Genomic DNA, 21,957 nt, shown 5'->3' with positions numbered 1-21,957 from the left:
TGTGGGCTCTAGGCTTCGTTAAATGTTTCTCAGAGAAGGTCCCCAGGCTCTGGAATGCTTTGTTGTGGGCAATCAACACCTCCTCCCCCCAGCCCAAACTCCGCATCCTCAACCCAGAGCCGAGCGCCTCTCCAGAAGTTTTGCCTCCAGCCCCTCACGGACGGACTCGGTGCAGTGCAGCCCCAATCCTGGCCAAAGTCCTGCAGGACCCGCTCGAACCTCCCAGAACGGCTCCTCGACCAGACTGCAACCAGCGACTGCACCCCTCCAGCCTGCGTGCACGATACGGAGACACAGAGGCAACGCGACTCGCGCAAAAGAAATCTCCGCCGGAGCAGCAGCTCGAAGCTTCCTCTCCCCTGGCTCCACGATTTTTGGGTCTCAGCCCCAGCGCTGTCAACAGCCGGACAACATCCAAACGTCAGGACACCCGCTGATCCGACAGTGGCTTTATTATACAATGTCTGGTTACCCACAGCATTCAAGGGACAGCCCGTGGGGAGGACAGGCTCCATTTACAGCTTGGGAGGCCCCGCCAGCCTCCAGCCCTCGTTATTACCTATCTTCATTAGAGCAGCGGTAATTCCAAACCCCAAACACGCCGTGGTACCGGTCATGTAACTGTGAGCTGGAAAAAACAAATCAAACCATGAAAGATCTATTAGTGAACCAGTGCTACGCAGGAGATCTTGACGGGCACTGTAATTGCTCCACGGGCCACTCGCAGTCCCCTGACCATCAGTAACACTGTTTGCCAAGAGGAATCAGAAATGTGACTTTTCTTAAAATCGCTCTTCTGATTTCTCTCGGCAAACAACCGAGTCCGAAGACGCCTACGGAACACAGAGCTGCACAAACATCCGCAGGAGCTCATCCAGCCTGACCAGACACCAGAGGAGCAGCAGCAGCAAGACACAGCTTGTCCCTCAGAGCACACGAACAATTCAGAAGGCAGATGTTATATTCTGTTTTCCGCATAAAATAAATCACATTTGTTGCCAAGAAAAGATGGATTTCCACAATGACAGTTTTCACACCCTGCAATTTCAAGCTACAACTGGTAGTTACGCTTGGCAGCAGTGGGTCAGCTGTTTTCAGTCCGTACATCAGCTGGCTGTTAGATCTGGCCTCCTTCTGTAGCGGCATTTATTTTCTTGCAGCAGTATTTTTATTTTAGCAGGCCTGTACAATGGAGCATCAACGAAAACCGGCATGAAATGGAATGCACATGCTGAGACGAATCTTTACCAAACAAGCCTGACATCAAGCTTCTTTTACACTTTTCCCTAACAGGAAGGTTTCTAAAAGCAGAGAGGGCCCGCTTCTTCGCGGGCGTGATCCACACTTACCTCTGGCACCCAAGACAGCTCCTGTTGCGCAGCCTCCTATGAAATAGTTCAAGGGATCCCGCGGTTCCTCTCGGATTTGGGCGCTGAGGCAGGTAGTCACGCCAAACACAGCTCCTAGCGTGGCTGTAAACAAGAGGTATAAAAGCAAAAAACAAAACCCCTCAAGCAACTGAGAATTACAAACATCCAAAGAACATTTCTGAGATGCCAGGCAATGGTTCCTCTGCGAGAAAAAGAGGAAAATGAAGCAAGATCTGCTTTCGATTACCCAGGGGTGTCGGATCCTACGCGTTGCGGTGAGACTCAGCATTACACAGCTCCCATTCACAGCATCCCCAAATTCCAGCATTGCTGGGCTTGGCAGGGCCCTCTGTGGGTCACCCAGCCCAACCCCCTGCCCAAGCAGGGTCACCCAGAGCAGCTGCACAGCACCATGTCCAGGCGGGGCTGGAACATCTCCAGAGAAGGAGACTCCACAGCCTCCCTGGGCAGCCTGGGCCAGGGCTCCGGCACCCTCAGAGGGAAGAAGTTCTTCCTCGGGTTCAGCTGGAGCTTCCTCTGCTCCAGTTTGTGCCCGTTGCCCCTTGTCCTGTCGCTGGGCACCACTGGACAGAGTCTGGCCCCGTCCTCCTGACCCCCACCCTGCAGATATTTAGAGGCATTTCTAAGGTCCCCTCTGAGCCTTCTCTTCTCCAGGCTGAACAAGCCCAGCTCCCTCAGCCTCTCCTCGTAGTTGAAGATGCTCCAGGCCCCTCCTCGTCCTCGTAGCCCTGCGCTGGACTCTCTCCAGTAGTTCCTGGTCGAGTTCCTTCCGGCACCTCCTCTGGTCCGGCCACCTCCGTGCCACACAGGTCCTGTGCAAGCCGGTCTGGCTCAGCCGGCAGCTGGGTCCCAGGAGCCCAGCACACAAGGCAGGAGCGTCCCAACGGCTTCGGAGCAAAGCCACCACCTCCAGCCCGGTTATCAGCTCAGACTCCATAAGAGCCCCTCCAGACGAGGCAACGGGGCAGCCCCCAAGCAGCCGGGGGTAAGAGGAGAGGGAAGCAGGTTTCTCTCCAGCGCGGTCCCCAGGGTGTAGGAGATCGCAGAGCTGTTTGGGCTTGGTGCTGAAACTCAGCTCACGAGTCCCCGCGCACCCGCTCTCACAGGGATCCGGGCAGAGAACCTCAGACGGCTCCGCTCTCCCTACGGTCGCTTTGTCCCGGCACGGCACTCCTCTACCTGCCCGGGGCTCGCAATGGTTTTTGGACAGCAGAAAAACGGATTGAGTTTATAAATCATTCTTTGTGTAAATGGATTTTTATTTTGTAAATTGATTTCAGAAACTGAATTAAGAAGTTGCAAAGTGGCATCGTCTTGTCCACTGGACTACACACCCCATCCCATCAGATCCTACACCTCTGTAACTGCAAAGTTTGGCAAATGGCTGTGCCAAGCCAACACACGAAGGGGTTTTCTTTGTTTGTAATACAGGTTCTTGATCATGAAACGTGAAGCTGGCTACCAGGCACCGTCTGCAGATTTCAATTCATCTTTCCTGGGAACAACAAAAATGTCCAGGATAAAAATCATCCGTCTCTGTGGCAAACCAGGAAACCACAAGCTCATGCTACGAACCTCTGCAGCTTTTCAGCAGAAAACGTGATTATGCTGATCCCAAAATCAACTGAAAAGACCACGGAAAAAACACCACCCACAGACCACGGCCTGTATTCCAGCTTCCCTGCTCTGGACCAAGCAGTCTGCAGGCAAAACACACGGCTTCAGACCACGCGCTGCGGCCCCTGCACAGCGGGCAGGATGAGCCCTTCCTTGGGTGCAAGAACTGGCGAGAGTGTCCAACACGCTGGCTCTGGATTCACTGAAATCGTAACTGGTTACATTATCTGGTCCATTATAACGGCTTTCCATGGCTCAACACATCACAGGAGATTCCCAGTCCTGTTTTAGAGTTGAACAGCTCCAAGCTGCAGATCTGGCCTGCTTGTGAACCAGGTTCCCGCTCAAGCACCAGCACCCGGGGAGGGACAGAGGCGACAGGCGCCGGTAAATCAGACTGAAAACCAAGAGGAGCTCGGCGAGCCCAGGGCCCTGGGGAGCCTCAGCCGCGCGGCTCAGCGCCAGCACCCTTGGCTCCCTGCTCATCTCTTCTGCGTCCCCTTCCTTGTGAAAAAACCAGACAATTCAAGACAGCTGTGTGGTTTCTTCTCGGCTATACAGCATGATGAGAATTTCCTTTTGCCATCAAAAACACTGCTTTTGCTCTTCAGCAAGTGCGATTTATTAAACACAATGCCTAAATATATGAAGTAAACAAGTGTGCTTCCATCACATTTTTGTCCATAGATGAGCTGTTCTGGAAATACTGAAAATAAGTCCCTTTTTCTGTATATTACAAAAAACACGTTACCTAAACTTCAGCTAAAGAGCACACCTCTAAATACAGCACACGGGGGGCAGAGACTGCTGCAGGCGCATCGTCGGCCTGAGCTGACCCGGCTGCTCCTCCGCCTCCAGCACTAACCCAGGAGCTTCTTTTGCCACCACCCACACGGTTGCTGGTGTTAACGCTAGCTAGCAGGTGAGTACTATCCACCTGCAAGTAACATCTGCTCTGTTCTAGTACAATCTGACATATCAATAAGCAGCACGACAGCAAAAGGGGGATACCCGTAAACGTAAAATTTCCACTTACCAGAGTGACTGTAACTAAACTAAACTAGATCCTTGCTGCTTTGAGAAGACAGGAAAAGCTCTCACATAAAGAGGCTCCTAAATAACGCTACTTTGACCAACCTGACTCGCTGTTTTGAGCGGACAGGAACGCTCGAAGATAGAGAGAGTCCTGAATAATTCCACCCCAGACCGCTGGGCCTTGGGAGGGCAGAGGCACCAAGCTACGGAGACACAGAGGCACCAAGAGGGCAACGAGACCGGCGCAAAACGACCTGGGAGGACACAGCAGACGTGATCTCCGAGCTGAGTCTGCGCAGAAACAGAGGTCAGCCAGCGGACAATGCGATGAGGAGTATCAGCCTTCATCTCGGGACCCCCAAAGACCACCCGAGGATGCTGACAGACGTGCAGGAAAGACATTAACGTACGCTAATTAGTTCTTGGGAAAGCCATGAGTATGCTAAGCATTTCTCGGAGACATAATGAACATGTATATTGTGATTGTGTTTAACCTGCAGCGACAGGGTGTCCGGTGCAGAGATCCCCCGTGTGCCCGCGCCGCAATACAGAACCCCTGCTTAATTACCTGCTAATTAGCGAGTCTTCACCTCCGGCTACGCACCGCACGGAGGGGACGCGGCCTGCACAGCTCTGCGCCTTCCCCAGGCGCTCTCCCGGCCCGGCCCGGCCCCGCCCTCAGCGCCCGCCCCGGGGGTGCCCAGCAGCAGGCCCAGCCCCGAAGGCACAGGCGGAGGCCGCGCCGGGAGGCCTTACCGGAGGCAGCGCGGGGCGACCCGGGGCACCGTCCCCGCTCCCCGCCGCGGCCGAGCCGCGGGCCCTTACCCATGGTGACGGTGTCCGAGGCGGCCATCTGCAAGGCGGCCAGGGCCGAGCCGGGCTGCAGCAGGACGATGCGGTAGGCCGCGCCGACCAGGCCTGCAACACAGCGCGGCGTCCGTCAGCGCCGGGCCGGGCCGGGCCGGGCCGGGCCGGGCCGGGCCGGGCCGGGCCGGGCCGGGCCGGGCCCGCCTCGCCTCCCCCCCCCTCCCCGGGTCCCCCCGGCCCTCACCGACGGCGGCGCCCACCCGCGTGCTGAGCCACGCGCGGCGCGGGCACTCCTCGCCCTCGGGGCCGTCCCAGTAGCCCGCCATGGCGCCGCAAGGGCACGGCGGCGCGCGACGCTCTCGCGAGAGCACCGCCCCGCCCCGCCCCGCCAGGTGAGCGCCGCGCCGCACTCCGCTTGTGGGCGGGGCCTGCCGGGGGAGGGGTCTGCCGGGGGCGGGGTCTTGCCTGAGCCTGGGGCTGCCGGGATCTGCCGGGATCTGCGGGGGTCTGGGGCCTGCCGGGGTCGGGCCCTGCCTGAGCCGGGCCCTGCGGCCTGTCAGGGTCTGCCGGGAACCGGGCTCTGCCGTGTTCCGGAGCCTGGGGCCTGCCGGGGCTGGGACCTCCGTGAGGCGGGGCCTGCAGAGCCTGGAGCTTGCCGGGATCTGCCGGGGTCGGGGCCTGGGGCCTGCCGGGGCCTGGACCGGGACCTGCCTGAGCCGGGACCTGCCGGGCGCGGGCCGCCTCGGGCGGTGAGCCGGCCCCCGGTGCGCGCCGAACGAACGCCGTTCCGAGCTGAGCGGTGCCGAGAGCTCCGTTCTGCCCCAGCGCGGCCGGGAAGCTCGTTCGGGCCTTCCCCAGCGCCCCGGCCCGGCGTCCGCCCGCAGCGCCGGGGTGGGATCCCGCGGAGGAGGCGCGGTGCTCCGTGCCGTGGGCTCGCAGCCAGCCCGCGGCTCTCCGCGGGCTCTCGGAGGGGGCAGCTCTGCGTCCGGGCCCAACGCCACGCGCTGCTGGGAGCTCGCATCCCGGCGGCGCTCAGGGCTGGCCCTTTCGTGGTGGGTTGGGGTTTGTTTTGGGGGGGTGGGTGAGTTTTTTTGTGTAGGGGCTACAGTTACAAGTAAATACTACTTGGATCATTTATTATGACTTTTCAAGGACTCTGTTCTAGTTCTCTGTACATTGTATCTGCATTTTTTTTTCCTGAAATAATGTTTTGACACGCACAGCCCCCCCTGGGTGGCCGGGTGCACTCTGTGTATTTCTTTTTCCGCTTGTTCTCAGTTTGCTGATCAAACCACTCACCAGCTGACTGCGGTGCTTTCTCAGTGCACCTCCTCGGTTCTGTTTTCCCCACCACTGAAATAACTCCAGCAGCTGGAAGGAAGAAGTCTGTAACTGGGTCGACGCTTTGCTCAAGCTTTCTCTCACCCGTCTACTTCTCTTTCCCACTTTATGTGAAATGCTTATTAAATATTCATTTGTGGATTTCCCAGTCATGCTGAGTCTCCCCCCGCACCCTGCTTCTGGGAGAGCAGCTCAGCAGCTGGAGCTGGATGCCAGCTACTCCCCCCCTTACCCCAGGAAGGAGCTGTTTGGTGCCAGGTACAGCGAGCTCGAAGCTTTCCCAGCCCCAGTGAGAAGAGAAAGGGGCACGGGGAGGGACCGGAGTGTGCCGGGGGTCTGGGACGCAGCACCTGGCTTGGGCACAGTGGGAGCATTGCAGAATCGTCTGCGTTCGGAGCTGTCGCAGGCGTCTGCATTGGAAGGACGTGGGGTGGGGTGTGGTGATGGCGGAGGGAGCCGCCCGTCCTTGGATCCAGCAGCAGAGCTGCTCTGCCCCAGCAGCGTGGCTCTTCCTCCAAACGCAAACCCAGATGCAATGATCAGGTTCTCACTGGCAGATTATTAAAGGAAGCAGCTTATAGGGCGGCTTTATTCCTCCTCCTGAGTCCTTGCTAGGCACATCTAGAGAAGGACTGCGTGGCCATGACGGACAGCAGGGCTAGAAAACCCACGGCTGCACAGCAGCACGGAGAAATCATCGAATCACTAAGGCTGGAAAAGATCTCTAAGACCACCAGGTCCAACCATCACCCCCATGCCTGCTAAACCATGTCCCCAAGTGCCACATCTACATGTTTTTTGAACCCCTCCAGGGATGGGGACTCCACCACTGCCCTGGGCAGCCTGGTCCAATGCCTGACCACTCTTTCAGGAAAGAAATTTTCACTGATATCCAATCTAAACCTCCCCTGATGCAATTGAGGCCATTGCCTCTCGTCCTGTCGCTGGTTACTTGGGAGAAGAGCCCAACCCCCCCTCACTCTCCCCTCCTGTCAGGGAGCTGCAGAGAGCGAGAAGGTCTCCCCTCAGCCTCCTCTTCTCCAGACTGAGCAGCCCCAGCTCCCTCAGCCGCTCCCCATCAGACTGGTTCTCCAGACCCCTCCCCAGCCTCGCTGCCCTTCTCTGGACACGCTCCAGCCCCTCCATGTCCTGCTTGGTGAGGGGCCCAAAGCTGAGCACAGCAGTCACTAAATCTTGTGTAAGACTCGACACCGTTAAGCCATGAACAGCATTCTAGGTGTTGAGCAGCCCTTCGGAGCCCTTCTGTCCCAAGCGTGTCACACACGCAGTGGATTCACACTGCTCCTTCCACAGACAAGCCAGGCGGCACCGACGCTCCTCCCGAGGTCCCTCCAGGTACAAAGGCTGTCGCGGCAGGACGCAGCACCTGGCTTCGTGCAGCCCCGACCCTGCCTTGCCTACAGGCCACGGCTGAGCCCAGGGACTGGCACGCTGCTGCGCTGGGGTGGCTCTCAGCAGCCTGTCCTCGGGCTTCTGAATGCTGCAAGACACTTCCTAGGCAATTAGTGCTCATTAGAGAACTGCTACAGTAAAATGTAACTTACCTGACTATAAACAGGCAAGTTCCAGGGAAATCAACACATAAATCACTCTAGGTGAGTAACACGACTCTCAAAACATCTAACATGACTCCAAATATTTCAGGATTAACTGCAGACTGTGGCTACGAACCAGTTAGCTAAGGAGCATTCGTTCCCCAACTGTTAGATGGGGGAGCATCTTGCCATCGTACTACAAGCTGCAAATCACTTGGTTTCCTTCTGCCTCTGACACTTTTTTTAGAAATGAGGACAGAACCACTCACCAGCAAGTCACAGTCAAAGCATTTCTCCATCCTCCCCTCTTTCAGGAGCCTTTTCTATGGCCTTATCCAACAGACCTCCGATCTTCTCCCGCACTCTGCGCTCTCCGGAACAGCAATTGCATCTTATCTGCAAAACAGACCCCGACTCGTGAGCCGCTTTCCCGTGGTCGATATAAAAAGCATTTCCCGTGTGCACAGTTAGCACAGACCGAGCGCTGCTGCAGACTGCTTGGGTAGTGGCTGCCCGGCAGCAGCAGACGTCCTCCCGCAGGGGCTTCCCGGCACCTCCACCGAGGAGGACACCAGACCCAGCATCGCCGCGTTGCTTTTCCTGGGCTTCAGCACCAGCTGAAGGCAAGCTACCAGAATTCCACCAGGGATGGCTCATTTAAAATGCGCCCCACACTGAATTCAGATATCCTCAGAAGAGGCCTTCACTGCCCACCCCCAGCAACGGAATCACCAGTGCCCTTGCTGACAAATTCAGCTTTTTATCTCCAAGCCCTTGAAAGGAGGCAAAGGGGAGTGCTGAGTACTAGCTTTAAATGAGAGACTTTTATTTACAGAAATTATTTTGAGCATTTCTTTGCAAGATACCCGTACCATAACCTAGGATACAGGAATGAAGATTGACTTAGAGCCTACTTCAGCAATTCTCTCTCAGCACCCCTGTTGCTCGGTGCTAATCTTCAGTGGGGGGGGAAAAGATTACCCTGGAAAATCAAAATACCTTTGTAACCTTCTGGGTGAAATTATCTGCTACCCGCGTAACGGACTCTAGAGTTCCGTTTCGGCAAGTCCGTGCACAGAAAGACCAAAGAACACGGGAAGAAAAGCGCACAGTGAAAAGTCAGTTTAATGAAATCTTGCATGACAAATTACGGCAATTATCATAATTGGAATTACTAAAACTAGAGAAGATTACGGGGAAACATGGTAAATTTTCAAATATGTAACATGTTTCTAGAAAGGAAATAAACCGTTTTCTACACTCGCTGGGAGAACAAGAGGCCGAACTGCAGCGTGGGACGCATTACCAACAGTCATTTCAGGGCAGCAGCACCCAAGCGATGGAATCGACAGCTCGGTGACTGGGATCAGGGGGACTCATTACAAAGCCGGATTTTTTTCTTCCTGAAGGCTTCAAACCATTTGGACATCAGCCCAGCCTGGCTTCCATGGAGGACTGCAAAGGTTTATTTAGATCCTTCCCTGCCCTGTCTTCTCTGAAGTAGTGCATCACGCACTGGGACCCGGACTACAGAAAGACGCTGTAACTACACATTTTCTTACCTCAGTGTTTGTATTTCCTGTGCATATAATCTTGTTTTTAGTTTTATGGATAAGAGGTTTACTTCTGGTTTTAGTAACACCACCATTCTTGCAACATTTTCCCCATCAGATGTGCTCAACTTTATTCCACTCTTCAGTATCTTTTTTTTTTTCTCCCTGTAAAATCTGCACAGCCGTGCCCACGTCAGCCAGCAGCCAGAACAAGGTAACAGGAATTGCTAACAACATCCGTACGTTAACAACGGACCTAAGGGCAAAGATGCAGCAGGAGGGGGGGGCAAGGGGAAGACTGTTGTAAGGCAAACCTGGTCATGGCCAGCCTCCCTTCCAACAGCCCCTGCCCAGCGCAGGAAACAACGCAGGGCTTGGGGGGGTCTCCTTGTTTTCTGACACAAGTTGTAATGTAGCTCCCACATACATGCTGATATGACAGCCTTACATCAGTCCTTCACCGCACACGGGCGTTCTCTGGTTCCACCTCTCAAGAGCTTCACGAAGGCTTAAAGCAGAGACTGAAGGAAAAGTTTTGCTTTGGCCCAACGCATCTCATTGGGCAGGGCCTGAACTCAGTCTGTGGCCAATTCTGTTAGTGGTTCACACTGATATTTTCCTCTTCACTATAAAAACATATGCAAAGCTTCCAGCTGAAATAAAATTTATATCAGTAAGTAACTGCCCTTTTATTTTTTTTGGAATGCTATAGGTGACTGTTTCACCACCAAACCCCATCAAAGCACACACGCGTATTCCATTTTTCCGAATCTTCACGCACCATCAGTTCCATGTTAGGTAAAGCACCTCGAAGGGAGACTCTGCACAGACCCCCCAGAGTCTGGGACCAGGAAACGACACCCATTTCTCCACAAGCAGGCCCTGCTGACCAACACACCTTATTAATTGTCTTTGCTGACAAGCAGCAGCTCCGAGTATCCCAGTGTAATAAGATCCAAAATCCAAAACGCAGATCACTTACTTGAAAATACCGAAGTTCCCTGCCTTGTGAGGCAGAAACAATTGGGCAGGTGGGTATCAGGAAACATGCTATGCTGCTGCTAGCGAGCTGCAGGAGAAGGGGTGCATCGGGGTGCATCACTAGGTTTGGGCATGGTTAAAAAACCCCATCTAAGAAAAGGGGTTTCCTCAAAGGAAAAAAAAAACCCCAAAATGCAAAAAGGCACGAGCAGACAATCCAGAGAAATCACAAATGCAGGGGCACAGCTCATCATCAGCCCTTTTCACTCCCCAGAAAGTAATCCAAGACGCGCCTTCAGCGGGCTATTGAGAAAAGCACAGCACCCCCTGCCCCAGCAGCTGAGTCTCCAGCAATGGTGAACAACAGGCAACAGGTAAAATTCAACATGTTCTCGACTCCCAGTGCAGACAAGTGTGTTTCATTAAAACAGAGGCAATAAGGGCTGTCTTGCTATTGGAATGATTTCAAAGTTGCTTTTGTGCTGCAACCTGGGTTTTCATTTTCAGTTCATGCTACTTTAAATGCTTCTTTCTTTTAAATGGTGCATTTTAGGTCTCCTTAACCTACAGGAGAAAGAGTAAGCAAGTGAGAAATGATCTATCAGTAAACGGCTTAAAAAGGAAGCAGAACAGTTTGGGGAATTCCTAGGGGAAGCGACCCGGTCACTGTTCTTAGTGACTACCAAATTCCAACTTTGCTGGACAAGAATATACCACATGTTTTAATAACAAAATAAAACTCAACCTTCACACTGAAGGCCCAAGTGATTAGAAAACATCCAAAGCCAAAAGTGAGTTACGGTTACAGCAGGAGTACTTCAGAATTACACACAGGAAAACACATTCTTGCTTTTATTTTGGTGGAACAGAATACAATATCCTTCAGCCCAAACTATTCAAAGCTGGCAATATTACCTTTTTCTTCATGCTGCAAGACTTCAGGAAACAGAACAGGGACAGAAAGGGTTAGAGGTTAATTTTCTATTTAAGGCCGTTAATTCAGCAAGATATTTAAAAATGTACTCAACTTTAAGCATGAATAGTTGCATTGACTTCGGGAAGATTATTCACATGTAGTTAAGTCAGGCAAGTGCTTAAATGGCTTGTTGAATCAAGCCATTAAATGAGAGCGGCTTTATTATACAGATTTATTTTAATGGCTGAGGGAGCTCATTACATGAGCCTATTTTATTCTTCCAAGGGATAACAGCTGTTTCCTCATCCACTTTCCTGAAGGTGTAACCTGTATGCCTCCTACACTTCACTGTAGCCACAGAAACAGAATTTTCTAAGAAAAATTGTATGCAACATCTATTATATATAGTGGCTTAGCTCTCCCTTAAATAGTAACAGAAAAGAACAGTACAAAACAATAGTTTCACTTTTTCAACACACAAGAGCATCTTATTGAAAAACTAAAATAAAAAAGTATCACCACAATATAAATCCCCAAATAATAATAATGAAATGGGAAGAAAGAAAAGGAGTTACCAAAACGTCCTGGGGATTTTAAAGTCTCTTCTTATCGCATTAAAAAAGCTTTTCTGGTGAACTACAATGTTTTGTTTCTCTCTGTTTACAAACCCACTACACAGGGAACAACGGTGTCCACAACCTAGGTTGCGATTAAAAGGTAAAAACATAATCTGCCCCATCTGCAGTCCAGCCAGAGAATGAACCCAAAAGGGCAGCCAGTGAGCGTAGGAACTGGTGAGGACACGTTTCCCTGCAGGTGGCACAAACTCGTAAGGGGGAGTAGGGGTTATGAAAGCGGAATTCGAGTTGGAACCGCGTCGGAAAGTTCTATCTCGGAGGCCTGCAAGACACGAACTACTGAAGAAACAGTCAAAAGGTCCCAATGAAAAGCTGTGACAAGCTGTAATGTGCCATTTCAATTACAAGGATGAGGGGAAATGTTTGGTTTTTTTGTTTTTTGGCTCATCAATATGATGAGCTTTCACGTCCCAAACCACATTCAGGTAGTTTCCAAGTCTGCTTTTTTTGTGTGGAATCTACTGATCCAGACCAAAAAACCAAACAAACAGAACAGGGATGCACAGTTCTTAAGTCCTGGAGCCTTCAACACTGCCTGAAATAATAGCTGGCCTGGGGTATCCGGAGATGCCTGCAAGATGGTGTTCATAGCAGCCTTGCAAGCAGATCGGCTCACATCTGCTATGTGCTGCCAACATTCTGCCCGTCACCTTCATCATTAGGACCTGAAACAAACAGAGCAGTTCTTTGTCATAAGAAATATCTTTTGTTTCTTGCCTTACATAAGAGACTCTACCTGAAAAGCCTACAGAAGTGTCGGATTCAGGATTTCAAAGACAGATGAGAACTGTAGAGTTCTCCCTTCCCCACCCCCTTACATTTTACTTCTCCAGATTAAGTTCTGTCCGCTGCAGAATTTAATGTTCTTGACTAATCTGGTTTGGGCATCCCAGAGCGTAAAAGCTCAGTTTCCAGCCTCTTCAATCCACCCACTGCTTTTGGTCATACTCATTCCCTCCTTTTTTCCCTTGCAGTGAATCAAGATGGAGGACTGGTCTCCGGTGGGACGTTCTAAGCCATAGGAAAGCAAAGCACAGATGACCCCCAAGTCAGGAGCACAGGAGGAAGCTTTCCTCAAACTGAAGACTAGTGCTTTTTTTTAAATTATCGTCTCCTTGTGTAGAATGAAATGAATTACACTCTTGCCATGCCTCTCTGTAAACCTTCTGCTTTCCAAAAAGCACTCTACTCCAGGGTCAGTCAGCATCCTGCCTGCTAAAAGCAGCCCAAGACAGTCACCTCTGGTTTTAGGTGCAAGCCTTGGCCATGTTGAAAGCAACAACGAAACTCAGAAAGATCCCATACACAAAGCTAGAAGTAACTGAAGCACAGATAACCCATACTAAACTAGGACATGTAGCTTGGATGGACGCTGCACAGGGGCCTTTTTACCAGTTTGCCACAGCAGCAAGCAATAGCTGCATTCAGAAAGGCAACTCATGCCATGAGTCTTACTGCACAAACACTGGTGAGGAGTAACAGGCCAGAAGGACATCTCTACTATGCAGTTACAGAGAGGACGGTCTGCCTTAAAGAACGGCAGAGAAAAACGTATAGAAAACAGGAAACTCCTTTGTCTGCCTGGCTTACCACTTCCAACTGATCCTGAAGGTGCAATGACATCATCATCACTGTCTTCCTCATTTGATTGCGTTACCTCTGGCTCAGGTGCTACATTCTTGATTTCTTGCTCTTGCTCCACTCTACTCCGCAAGGCCAGGATCCGGTGGTGTAATGCAGCGTACAACTGCCCTGTGTCTTTTGAGCTCGCCTACATTTATTTAATATTCAGAAACAAGAAGAAAGCACAAGGAATTGTAACAGAATAAAACACTGCTCACGTAATACACGCCAGTCACGCCAAATTTCACAATCCTCTTTTCAGTTTTCTCATACAGGGTTTTTCAAACTAGGTCAGAATGGGCTGTGGCACACACAGCAAGATGCTAGATATACTGAACTCTGATGGCGAGAGCATATTCCTCTGCGCTCAGCATCAACTTTCTCTGGCTAACGTACCCAGTAACCAGCTGATTTTATACGACCTTCTTTATCCAGAGGTCGCACAGCTTTCCTGACACCTCCAAAACCTCATGCTAAAAAGATCTTTAAAAAGTTTGTCTTGCACAGATTTTTCCATGTTTTTCAACCACTCAACTTCACATATTAGCTATCATAATTGAGTTAAGTAACTGTTTCATTATGCACTGACATAAAGTTTCAACATAAGATATGATGAGAAAACTGAATGGACATGCAGTCAGGCAGGTGATTTTTTTTTTTTTTTTAACACTTTTATACTGGTCAGCTATTTCAGAGGGAAGCATTTGTGACAACCTGTCCAAGAACATATCTTTTTTGCTCTCAAAGGTTAATGGCCACTTCACGCCTTCCACAGAATCAATTTTTAAGCCTATTGAACTAAGTATTTAATGGACATTATTTAAAAGGGAACTACTGTCAAATACTACGAAACTCTTCACTATGTCAGTTCAGTCCTCACATGGACTGATATTACCGTTACCCCAAGTCAACTGTAAGGTAACGATCCCACTTCTGAGATTCTTTCATAAAAACATTGTTTCCATCCTCTCCATCTGTCACTTAAATCTGTCACTTCAATCTGCAGAATTGTAGTGAATAAATTATTCCATACAAGATACTTTTTATGAATACTAAAATCAATAGTGAATAGCCTGATAACAGGTTAACTCAAACTTTTCAAATCTAGAAAAATGCTGATAAAAAGTTATCCATTAACTTCACTGATTTTTCTTCACCAATGGATATTCAGTATCATTAAGTACCACTTTGGGACAAACCTGGGACTATCCCAGTCCTGCAAACCTAACATCACAGGGAAGGCTGACCATTTCTGTTGCTGTTCTCTTAATTTCTGAGCCATAAGAACACCTAATTCTTTAATAACTCCTTGCGTACAATCAGTGTAAGTCAAAAGAATGTGTTCAGACCTCTCAAAAATCTGTAAGTGCTCTTAGCAGACATTAGAGAATGACCTTTCTTTTTTGCTGACTGTATTGTGATCTCCCAAGTGTTCTAGTAACTCTAATTAGGATTGCTGTTTCCCCATTTAGCAAGCGCAGAAATCACTTTCACTGTCCTGATACAGCTTGGGATACTCTGTATTAAAAGAAAACTAAAGTTAAAATGTGTCACCCTTAACTACTAACACAATGTTCTTGACAGATATTTAGTGTTTCACTTTCAGTGAGCATCTACACACCCACCCACACTGCAGATAGACAATGACAGGTTTCCTGTTCTGGTAGATCTAGTTTTGGTTAAGTAATTACATAGAAATCTACAAAATGCCTATTTCCCTTGATAGCAAAAAGTTATTTGCATTAATCTTACACCACAGTTATAGTCTCAGTAGGCGTGGAACAGATCCCATGACTCCACATGGTCTGGACAATCTGGCTTCCTAGGCCTAGGGCGGCCTTTTATGTGGCATTTCTTCACAACTAGCAAGGCTTCAGACAAGCAGAGTCTGCCAAGCCCCTTGTCTTTGGGGAGGGGGTGGCAGTAAGGGGGTAGGGTGCAAAGGAGAATGGGAACGTTACCTGAACTACAGTTCCAGCAAGCACCAATTCTAGTAAGAAGGTTAAGATGTAAAAAAAACCAAAACCCAGTACTCACTGATATAAGAAAAACTTTAACTCCTTGGTCCTCTGTATCCATAGCGGTGATCCGGATACTCTTCTCACTGGCTTTATCGATCTGCATCTGAGCCCAGAGCTTGGTATTTAAGATTAACCTGAGACTCCCTTGAGTCCTCATCACTAAAACCAACATACAAGACGAGTTAGGTGGCAAAAGACACAACAGGAAGCTCTAAACAGCCAAGATGGCTTTTTACTGTGTGAATGTTTAAGCCTCTTTACAAAGAATATCAAGGGAAAGCCCTTATAACAGCAATTTTGTCACGGCCATTAATTAGAAGAATGTAGGCTATTAAAGATCATCAGTCTTGTCTAAAGATATTTAGTCCAAAGTCGTATATGTTACTACATCAAAGTTCAGTGGTTGGATCTGAGCTGCTAATCGCAGGCTAATCCACATTCCTGCCACTCTGAACAATCGTGCACTATTCAGAGAGACTTCCCCCACCACAAGAACCCCGTCCCATAAAGCAAAGAGCCCAGATTTGAAGAACGTTACCATAAATTTCTAGGCAAATTTTCTACTTGCTAAATACAGCTTGTTTTTATGAGGAAAAAAAATAACTGGAACATCTGCTACAATAGGAGGATATGAAAAGATACTGTTTAGAGGAAATGATCATAAATTGGAGCAGGAGAAAAGGTACAAACTCAAAGCTTCTCAGTTGATGTAGTGAAGACAGAGCCTAAAGTGGATGCTGCTGTGTGTCATGGAAGCATCCTACGAAGACAGCACTGACTGTCATCCAGTACCTCACTTCCCCCGGTTCCTCTTACCCAGCCGAGACTGTAATGTTCCATCATCTGTTGAGGCCATATCATTGAGTCTCAGAAGTCCTCGACCTCTTTCCACCCAAGACTGAGAAGTTTTATCAAATACAAACAGCTTGCACTGAATCTGTAACAGAAAGTATCTCTATAGCATAGGGGTTCAAGTAATCATATATTTCATATTCAGTCATCTACAGCTGGTCAAAAAAAATTCAGATTTCATATCGGAATTTTAAACTGTGGAATTTTAAGCTGTGGAAACAAAAGCAGTCGTCCTCTCTTTTGCAATAAGTTCCTCAAAATATGCTGTCTGGTTTCATGAGGTTTTATTAACAGAAGCTATATACTCTTCAAAAATACCTGTGTTCAAGATCAAACAATAAAAACAATTTTCAGATAGGGTACAAACTTCCACAGAGGAAACTTATTGTGATAAGAGACTGGGTGAAAGTCATCTATAGTCTTAAATCAGCCAATTCTTTTAAAAGTACTAGGTGCACACTGCGTCATTCCAGGTGGCATCTGCTGCTGGGAAGAGCTAGCACAATGAAAGCAACGCAAAACTCTTCCTGCATTAACGAAGAAAGGATGAACAAACGTGTTAGCTCATTACCAATTCATAAAGCCTGACCCACACAAAGTCATTAATAAACCAGTAGTATTTTTCCTGCCTTCCTGGTTCATCAGTTTGAAAAAGTTCACCTTTTGTATTTTCTAACGGTAGGACTGTTCCTGCTTCCCATAAAAGCTCCCTTCTTGCCCTGCCAATCATCTCTATTTTACATACCCCCCTCTAATCCATCTTCATTGTCACGGCTGAGGTTTCAAACTTCAAACCGTCACCCCTCTAGTTCCCCACGTGTGTGCATGTACTGGGTGGAGAATGTATTTCCATTTTCGTTCCCTCACGTTTTCCACCACAGAACCCCCAGCTCTGTACACTGCATTGCTGCAACACTAACATAGTTCTGGCTGTACAGGTCCTGTTCGGGATGCCAGTGCATTAAATTTTACAGGAAAAAAAGAACAGAAGTGAGGCAAGAGGACTGTTCAGTTACAACATCTTCATGCAAATCAGTCCTCTCAAGTATACAACTGCTAAAAGTTGTGGTTTTCCCAAATGAAACAGGACTCTTGTATCTTCACCATCTTGTTCGATTACGTGAATTTCCAGGAGTTTCTGAATTGTACAGAAACAGAGAAGTACCAGAACAACTATTTAAAGACCATTCACGTCTGGTAAAAGGAAGTCTGAGAAGGCAAAGTTAGAGATTATCATTTTGTAGGATAATACGAGTGTAACTGATACGCATTAATTACTGACACAGTGCATGTTTGGTGTCAGAATAGACCAGCTTCTCTGTAAGAGCAGTTCAGGTGCTGAGCAACTTAAAAGATGTCAAGAAAATGCCCTAGGACAATTAGTAAAGGAATCTGGAGCACAGGTTACCTTTTCATCGCTCCTTCCAGTGGTGGGCAGAGACGTGGAGCGACATAGGCAGACTCAGTCTATTAACACAAGGCTCCGTGACTGGTGTCACCGCCACAACTTTGGGTTCTTTGACCATGGGACGACATACACAGCACCAAGCCTGCTGGCATCAAATGGGAACCAGCTTTCTCAAAGGGGGAAGAGGATCTCTGCCCAGGAGCTGGCGGGGCTCATTGACAGGGCTTTAAACTAGAGGTGAAGGGGGAAGGGGAACCTATCAGGCTTGCCAGCGACAGGCTAGGGGAGGATACACAATGGTCAGAGGGATGGGGGGCTGGTAGGAGCCCTCAACCCGTTGCCCAGCAGCATGCGAGGGACACCGCAGCAATGTGGAAGTCTTGCGGAAGGGAGCTGGAGGCGCCTGAGGTATCAGGTGCCAACAAGAAAATACCCATGAAACACCTCAAGGGAAAAAAGGGGTGCTCTGCTATGAAGGTAACGAGGCCGACAGCTCAGGTGAAATGCCTCTATACAAACGCACGCAGCATGGGAAACAAACAGGAGGAGTTGGAAGCAGTCGTGCTGCTGGAAAGCTATGACCTGACTGCCATCACGGAAACTTGGTGGGATGAATCCCACGACTGGAACGTAGCTCTTGATGGCTACAGGCTGTTCAGAAGGGACAGGCGAGGAAGGAGGGGCAGGGGCATTGCCCTTTACATCAAGAAAACATTACAGAGTGAAGAGCTGTCCCTGAAGAATAACCACAAGCAGGTTGAAAGCTTATGGGTAAGAATCAGAGAGAGAGGCAAAGGGAACCTAGTGGCTGGTGTCTACTACAGGCCGCCAGATCAAGAGGAGCTGACAGACGAAGCATTCTTCCTCCAACTCCAGAAGGCTTTGTGCTCGCAGGCTCTCGTTCTACTGGGGGACTTCAACTACCCCGACATCTGCTGGAAAAGCAACACGGCAAGCTGCAGGCAATCCAGCAGGTTCCTAGAATGCATTGAGGACAACTTCTTAAGCACCCCTACCCGAGGGGATGCGATACTAGACCTGGTGGTCACCAATGCGAGTGAGCTCGTTGGGGATGTCAAGATCAGAGGCAGCCTGGGCTGCAGTGACCACGCGCTGGTGGAACTAATGCTACTGAGGGAAATGGGAATAACGAAGAGCATAGTCAGGACCCTAAATTTTAGGAGGGCAAATTTCCAGCTCTTCAAGGAGATAGTCAGAAGGACTCCCTGGGAAACGGTCCTCAGGGACAGGGGAACAGAACAGAGCTGGCAGACCTTTAAGGATGTATTCCACAGAGCGCAAGAGCTCTCGATCCCCAAGTGTAAGAATTCGGGCAGAGAAGGGCATGGCTGAAACAAGAGATGCTGGTCAAACTAAGGAAGAAGACGGAACTGCACAGGCAGTGGAAGCAGGGACAGACAACCTAGGAAGAGTACAGGGATGCTGCCCGGTTGTGTAGGGATGAGGTCAGGAAGGCCAAGGCACAGCTGGAGCTGAACTTGGCAAGGGATGCGAAAAATAACAAGAAGGGCTTCTACAGGTATGTCAGCCGGAAAAAGATGGTCAAAGAAAGCGTACCCCCGCTCATGAGCGAGACCGGTAAACTGGTAACAGCAGATGAGGAGAAAGCTGAGGTACTCAACAACTTTTTTGCCTCAGTCTTCACTGGCAACCTCTCTCCTCACCCCTCCCCGAGTCGATGGATGGCATGAAGGAGACCAGGAGGGTAAAACCCCTCCAGCTGTAAGTGAAGACCAGGTTCGGGACCTCCTGAGGAACCTAAACATACAGAAGTCCATGGGATCTGATAAGATGCATCCCAGAGTCCTGACGGAACTGGGTGATGTAGTTGCCAAGCCACTCTCCATGACATTTGAAAAGTCATGGCAGTCAGGGGAAGTTCCCAGTGACTGGAAAAAGGGAAGCATTGTGCCCCTTTTCAAAAAGGGTAGAAAGGAAGACTCTGGGAACTACCGACCTGTCAGCCTCACCTCTGTGCCTGGGAAGATCATGGAACAGCTCCTCCTAGAAGATATGCTAAGGCACATGGAGGCCAGGGAGGTGATTCGAGACAGCCAGCTTGGCTTCACCAAGGGCAAGTCCTGCCTCACCAACCTAGTGGCTTTCTATGATGGTGTAACAAGAAGAGTGGACAAGGGAAAACCAAGGGATGTCATCTATCTGGATTTTTGTAAAGCCTTTGACACTGTCCCCCACAACATCCTTCTCTCTAAATTGGTGAGCCATGGATTTGATGGGTGGACTGTTCGGTGGATAAGGAATTGGTTGGATGGTTGCAGCCAAAGGGTAGTGGTCAATGGCTCAATGTCCGAATAGAGACCAGTGACGAGTGGAGTCCCTCAGGGGTCCGTACTGGGACTGCTGCTGTTCAATATATTTATCAATGACATGGACAGCGACATCGAGTGTACCCTCAGCAAGTTTGTAGATGACACCAAGCTGAGTGGTAGGGTTGAGACACCAGAAGGACAGGATGCCATCCAGAGGGACCCGGACAAGCTGGAGAGGTGGGCCTGTGTGAACCTTATGAGGTTCAACAAGGCCAAGTGCAAGGTCCTACACCTGGGTCGGGGTAATCCCCGGTACCAATACAGGCTGGGGGATGAAAGGATCGAGAGCAGCCCTGCCAAGAGGGACTTGGGGGTACTGATAGACGAAAGGCTGGACATGAGCCGGCAATGTGCGCTGGCAGCCCAGAGGGCCAACCGTGTCCTGGGCTGCATCAAGAGAAGCGTGGCCAGCAGGTCGAGAGAGGTGATTCTGCCCCTCTACTCGGCTCTGGTGAGATCTCACCTGGAGCACTGCGTTCAGCTCTGGAGCCCTCAGCACAAGAAGGACATGGAACTGTTGGAGCAGGTCCAAAGGAGGGCTACAAAAATGATCCAAGGGCTGGAGCACCTCTCCTGTGAGGACAGGCTGAGAGAGTTGGGCTTGTTCAGCCTGGAGAAGAGAAGGCTGCGGGGAGACCTGACTGCAGCCTTTCAGTACTTAAAGGGAGCCGATAGGAAAGATGGGGACAATCTGTTTAGTAGAGACAGCAGTGACAGGACGAGGGGTAATGGTTTTAAACTAAAACAGGGTAGGTTTAGGCTGGACATAAGGAAGAAATTCTTTACAATGAGGGTGGTGAAACACGGGAACGGGTTGCCCAGAGAGGTAGTGGAGGTCCCATCCCTGGAAACATTCAAGACCAGGTTGGACAGGGCTCTGAGCACCCTGATCTAGTTAGCAGTGTCCCTGCTCACTGCCGGGGGGTTGGACTAGATGACCTCTAGGGGTCCCTTCCGACCCAAAACTTTCTATGATTCTATAAAATCTGTAATTGGAGGATAAAGAGAGGAGGAAAAAAAATATACCACAGTTTTACATTAAAACCCTGTAAGTGTGTCTTAAAGACATATTGAAGTTAATAAGCATATTTAAATTAAAGAATAACTACCATGTTAAATAAATCATTATTAAAATCAGGAGTCTAAATCATGACCGCATGTCCTTCTAAAATGTCACTAATTCAATTAAGAACTTCAAGACAAATTCCCAAGTAGTGTTTTATGGTTTCTGCTATGCAAGACACCAGACTGCAGGCATAATAGTCCATTCTGAGTTAAAGAAAATCTTCAGTGGTACAACAATTAAAGAATTTTAGAATATTTAGTTCATTTAAATTTTCCTCAAATCACTGTTTTGTAGAACATAGAATCTTTTGTGATTGATTCCAGAAGGTAAGCTTAAGATTTGTCTGGATCGTCCAAACACTCAAATTTAATCAGAAAGAGGAACTTAGGAAACATCAGTGTAAGGATCTGATAATAAATATCCAAGGTTTGCATTTTAATAGAAGAAAGTACGTCAGAGCTAGAGAGGATTGCTGAGTTGTAGGGAATCAGGTGGTGTGCATTCACTGGACACCCACACGACTCCCCACAAACTCGCAGCTCCGCTGCTTCCGCCGGCTCTTACCTGCAACACGTTACTTTCAGCTTCCTCTCCAGTAATCACTTCTACCTTCGCTAACAAACACTTCCTTGCTGTCGCTTTAGTATAGGCTGCTGCAGACTCTGCCAGTGATTCTGAAATATTATTAGCTGAACAACATTTTGAAAGTTTGAGAATGATCAGCATGTCATTACAGTTACGTAAGATCTATAAAGGTCTCACAAGTATCCCAGAATTTAGAGAAATCACGGACAAAAGATG

The 21,957-nt window shown here is 49.3% G+C and overlaps 2 protein-coding genes across 4 annotated transcripts in view; both read right to left on the bottom strand.

Annotated features, from left to right (window-relative positions):
- Window positions 1-434: 434 nt before the first annotated feature.
- Window positions 435-5,215, bottom strand: NDUFA11 (NADH:ubiquinone oxidoreductase subunit A11). Its single transcript, XM_075444387.1, has 4 exons — window positions 5,095-5,215; window positions 4,869-4,961; window positions 1,350-1,472; window positions 435-628 (listed from the first exon to the last, which is right to left on the bottom strand). The coding sequence occupies exons 1-4, from the start codon at window positions 5,174-5,176 to the stop codon at window positions 516-518; spliced, it is 411 nt and encodes a 136-aa protein (XP_075300502.1). The 5' UTR covers window positions 5,177-5,215; the 3' UTR covers window positions 435-515.
- Window positions 5,216-11,110: 5,895 nt separating this feature from the next.
- Window positions 11,111-21,957, bottom strand: part of RANBP3 (RAN binding protein 3) — a 56,680-nt gene continuing 45,833 nt past the window's right edge. For 2 of the 3 annotated variants that reach the window (XM_075444384.1, XM_075444386.1), the window contains 5 exons: window positions 21,721-21,845; window positions 16,296-16,416; window positions 15,496-15,638; window positions 13,426-13,606; window positions 11,111-12,500 (listed from right to left, as the gene is read on the bottom strand). In XM_075444384.1, coding sequence (XP_075300499.1) covers window positions 12,457-12,500; window positions 13,426-13,606; window positions 15,496-15,638; window positions 16,296-16,416; window positions 21,721-21,845 — 614 coding nt within the window. In that variant the 3' untranslated portion in view covers window positions 11,111-12,456. The remainder of the gene's footprint in view (window positions 12,501-13,425; window positions 13,607-15,495; window positions 15,639-16,295; window positions 16,417-21,720; window positions 21,846-21,957) is intronic. The other variant, XM_075444385.1, reaches the window with a different exon arrangement.

The sequence above is a fragment of the Opisthocomus hoazin genome, chromosome 27, assembly GCF_030867145.1.
Source record: "Opisthocomus hoazin isolate bOpiHoa1 chromosome 27, bOpiHoa1.hap1, whole genome shotgun sequence".
In the NCBI taxonomy this organism is placed as follows: domain Eukaryota; kingdom Metazoa; phylum Chordata; class Aves; order Opisthocomiformes; family Opisthocomidae; genus Opisthocomus; species Opisthocomus hoazin.
The sequence above is the reverse complement of the archived record's forward strand: the minus strand, read 5'-3'. Positions and strand labels throughout refer to the sequence as shown.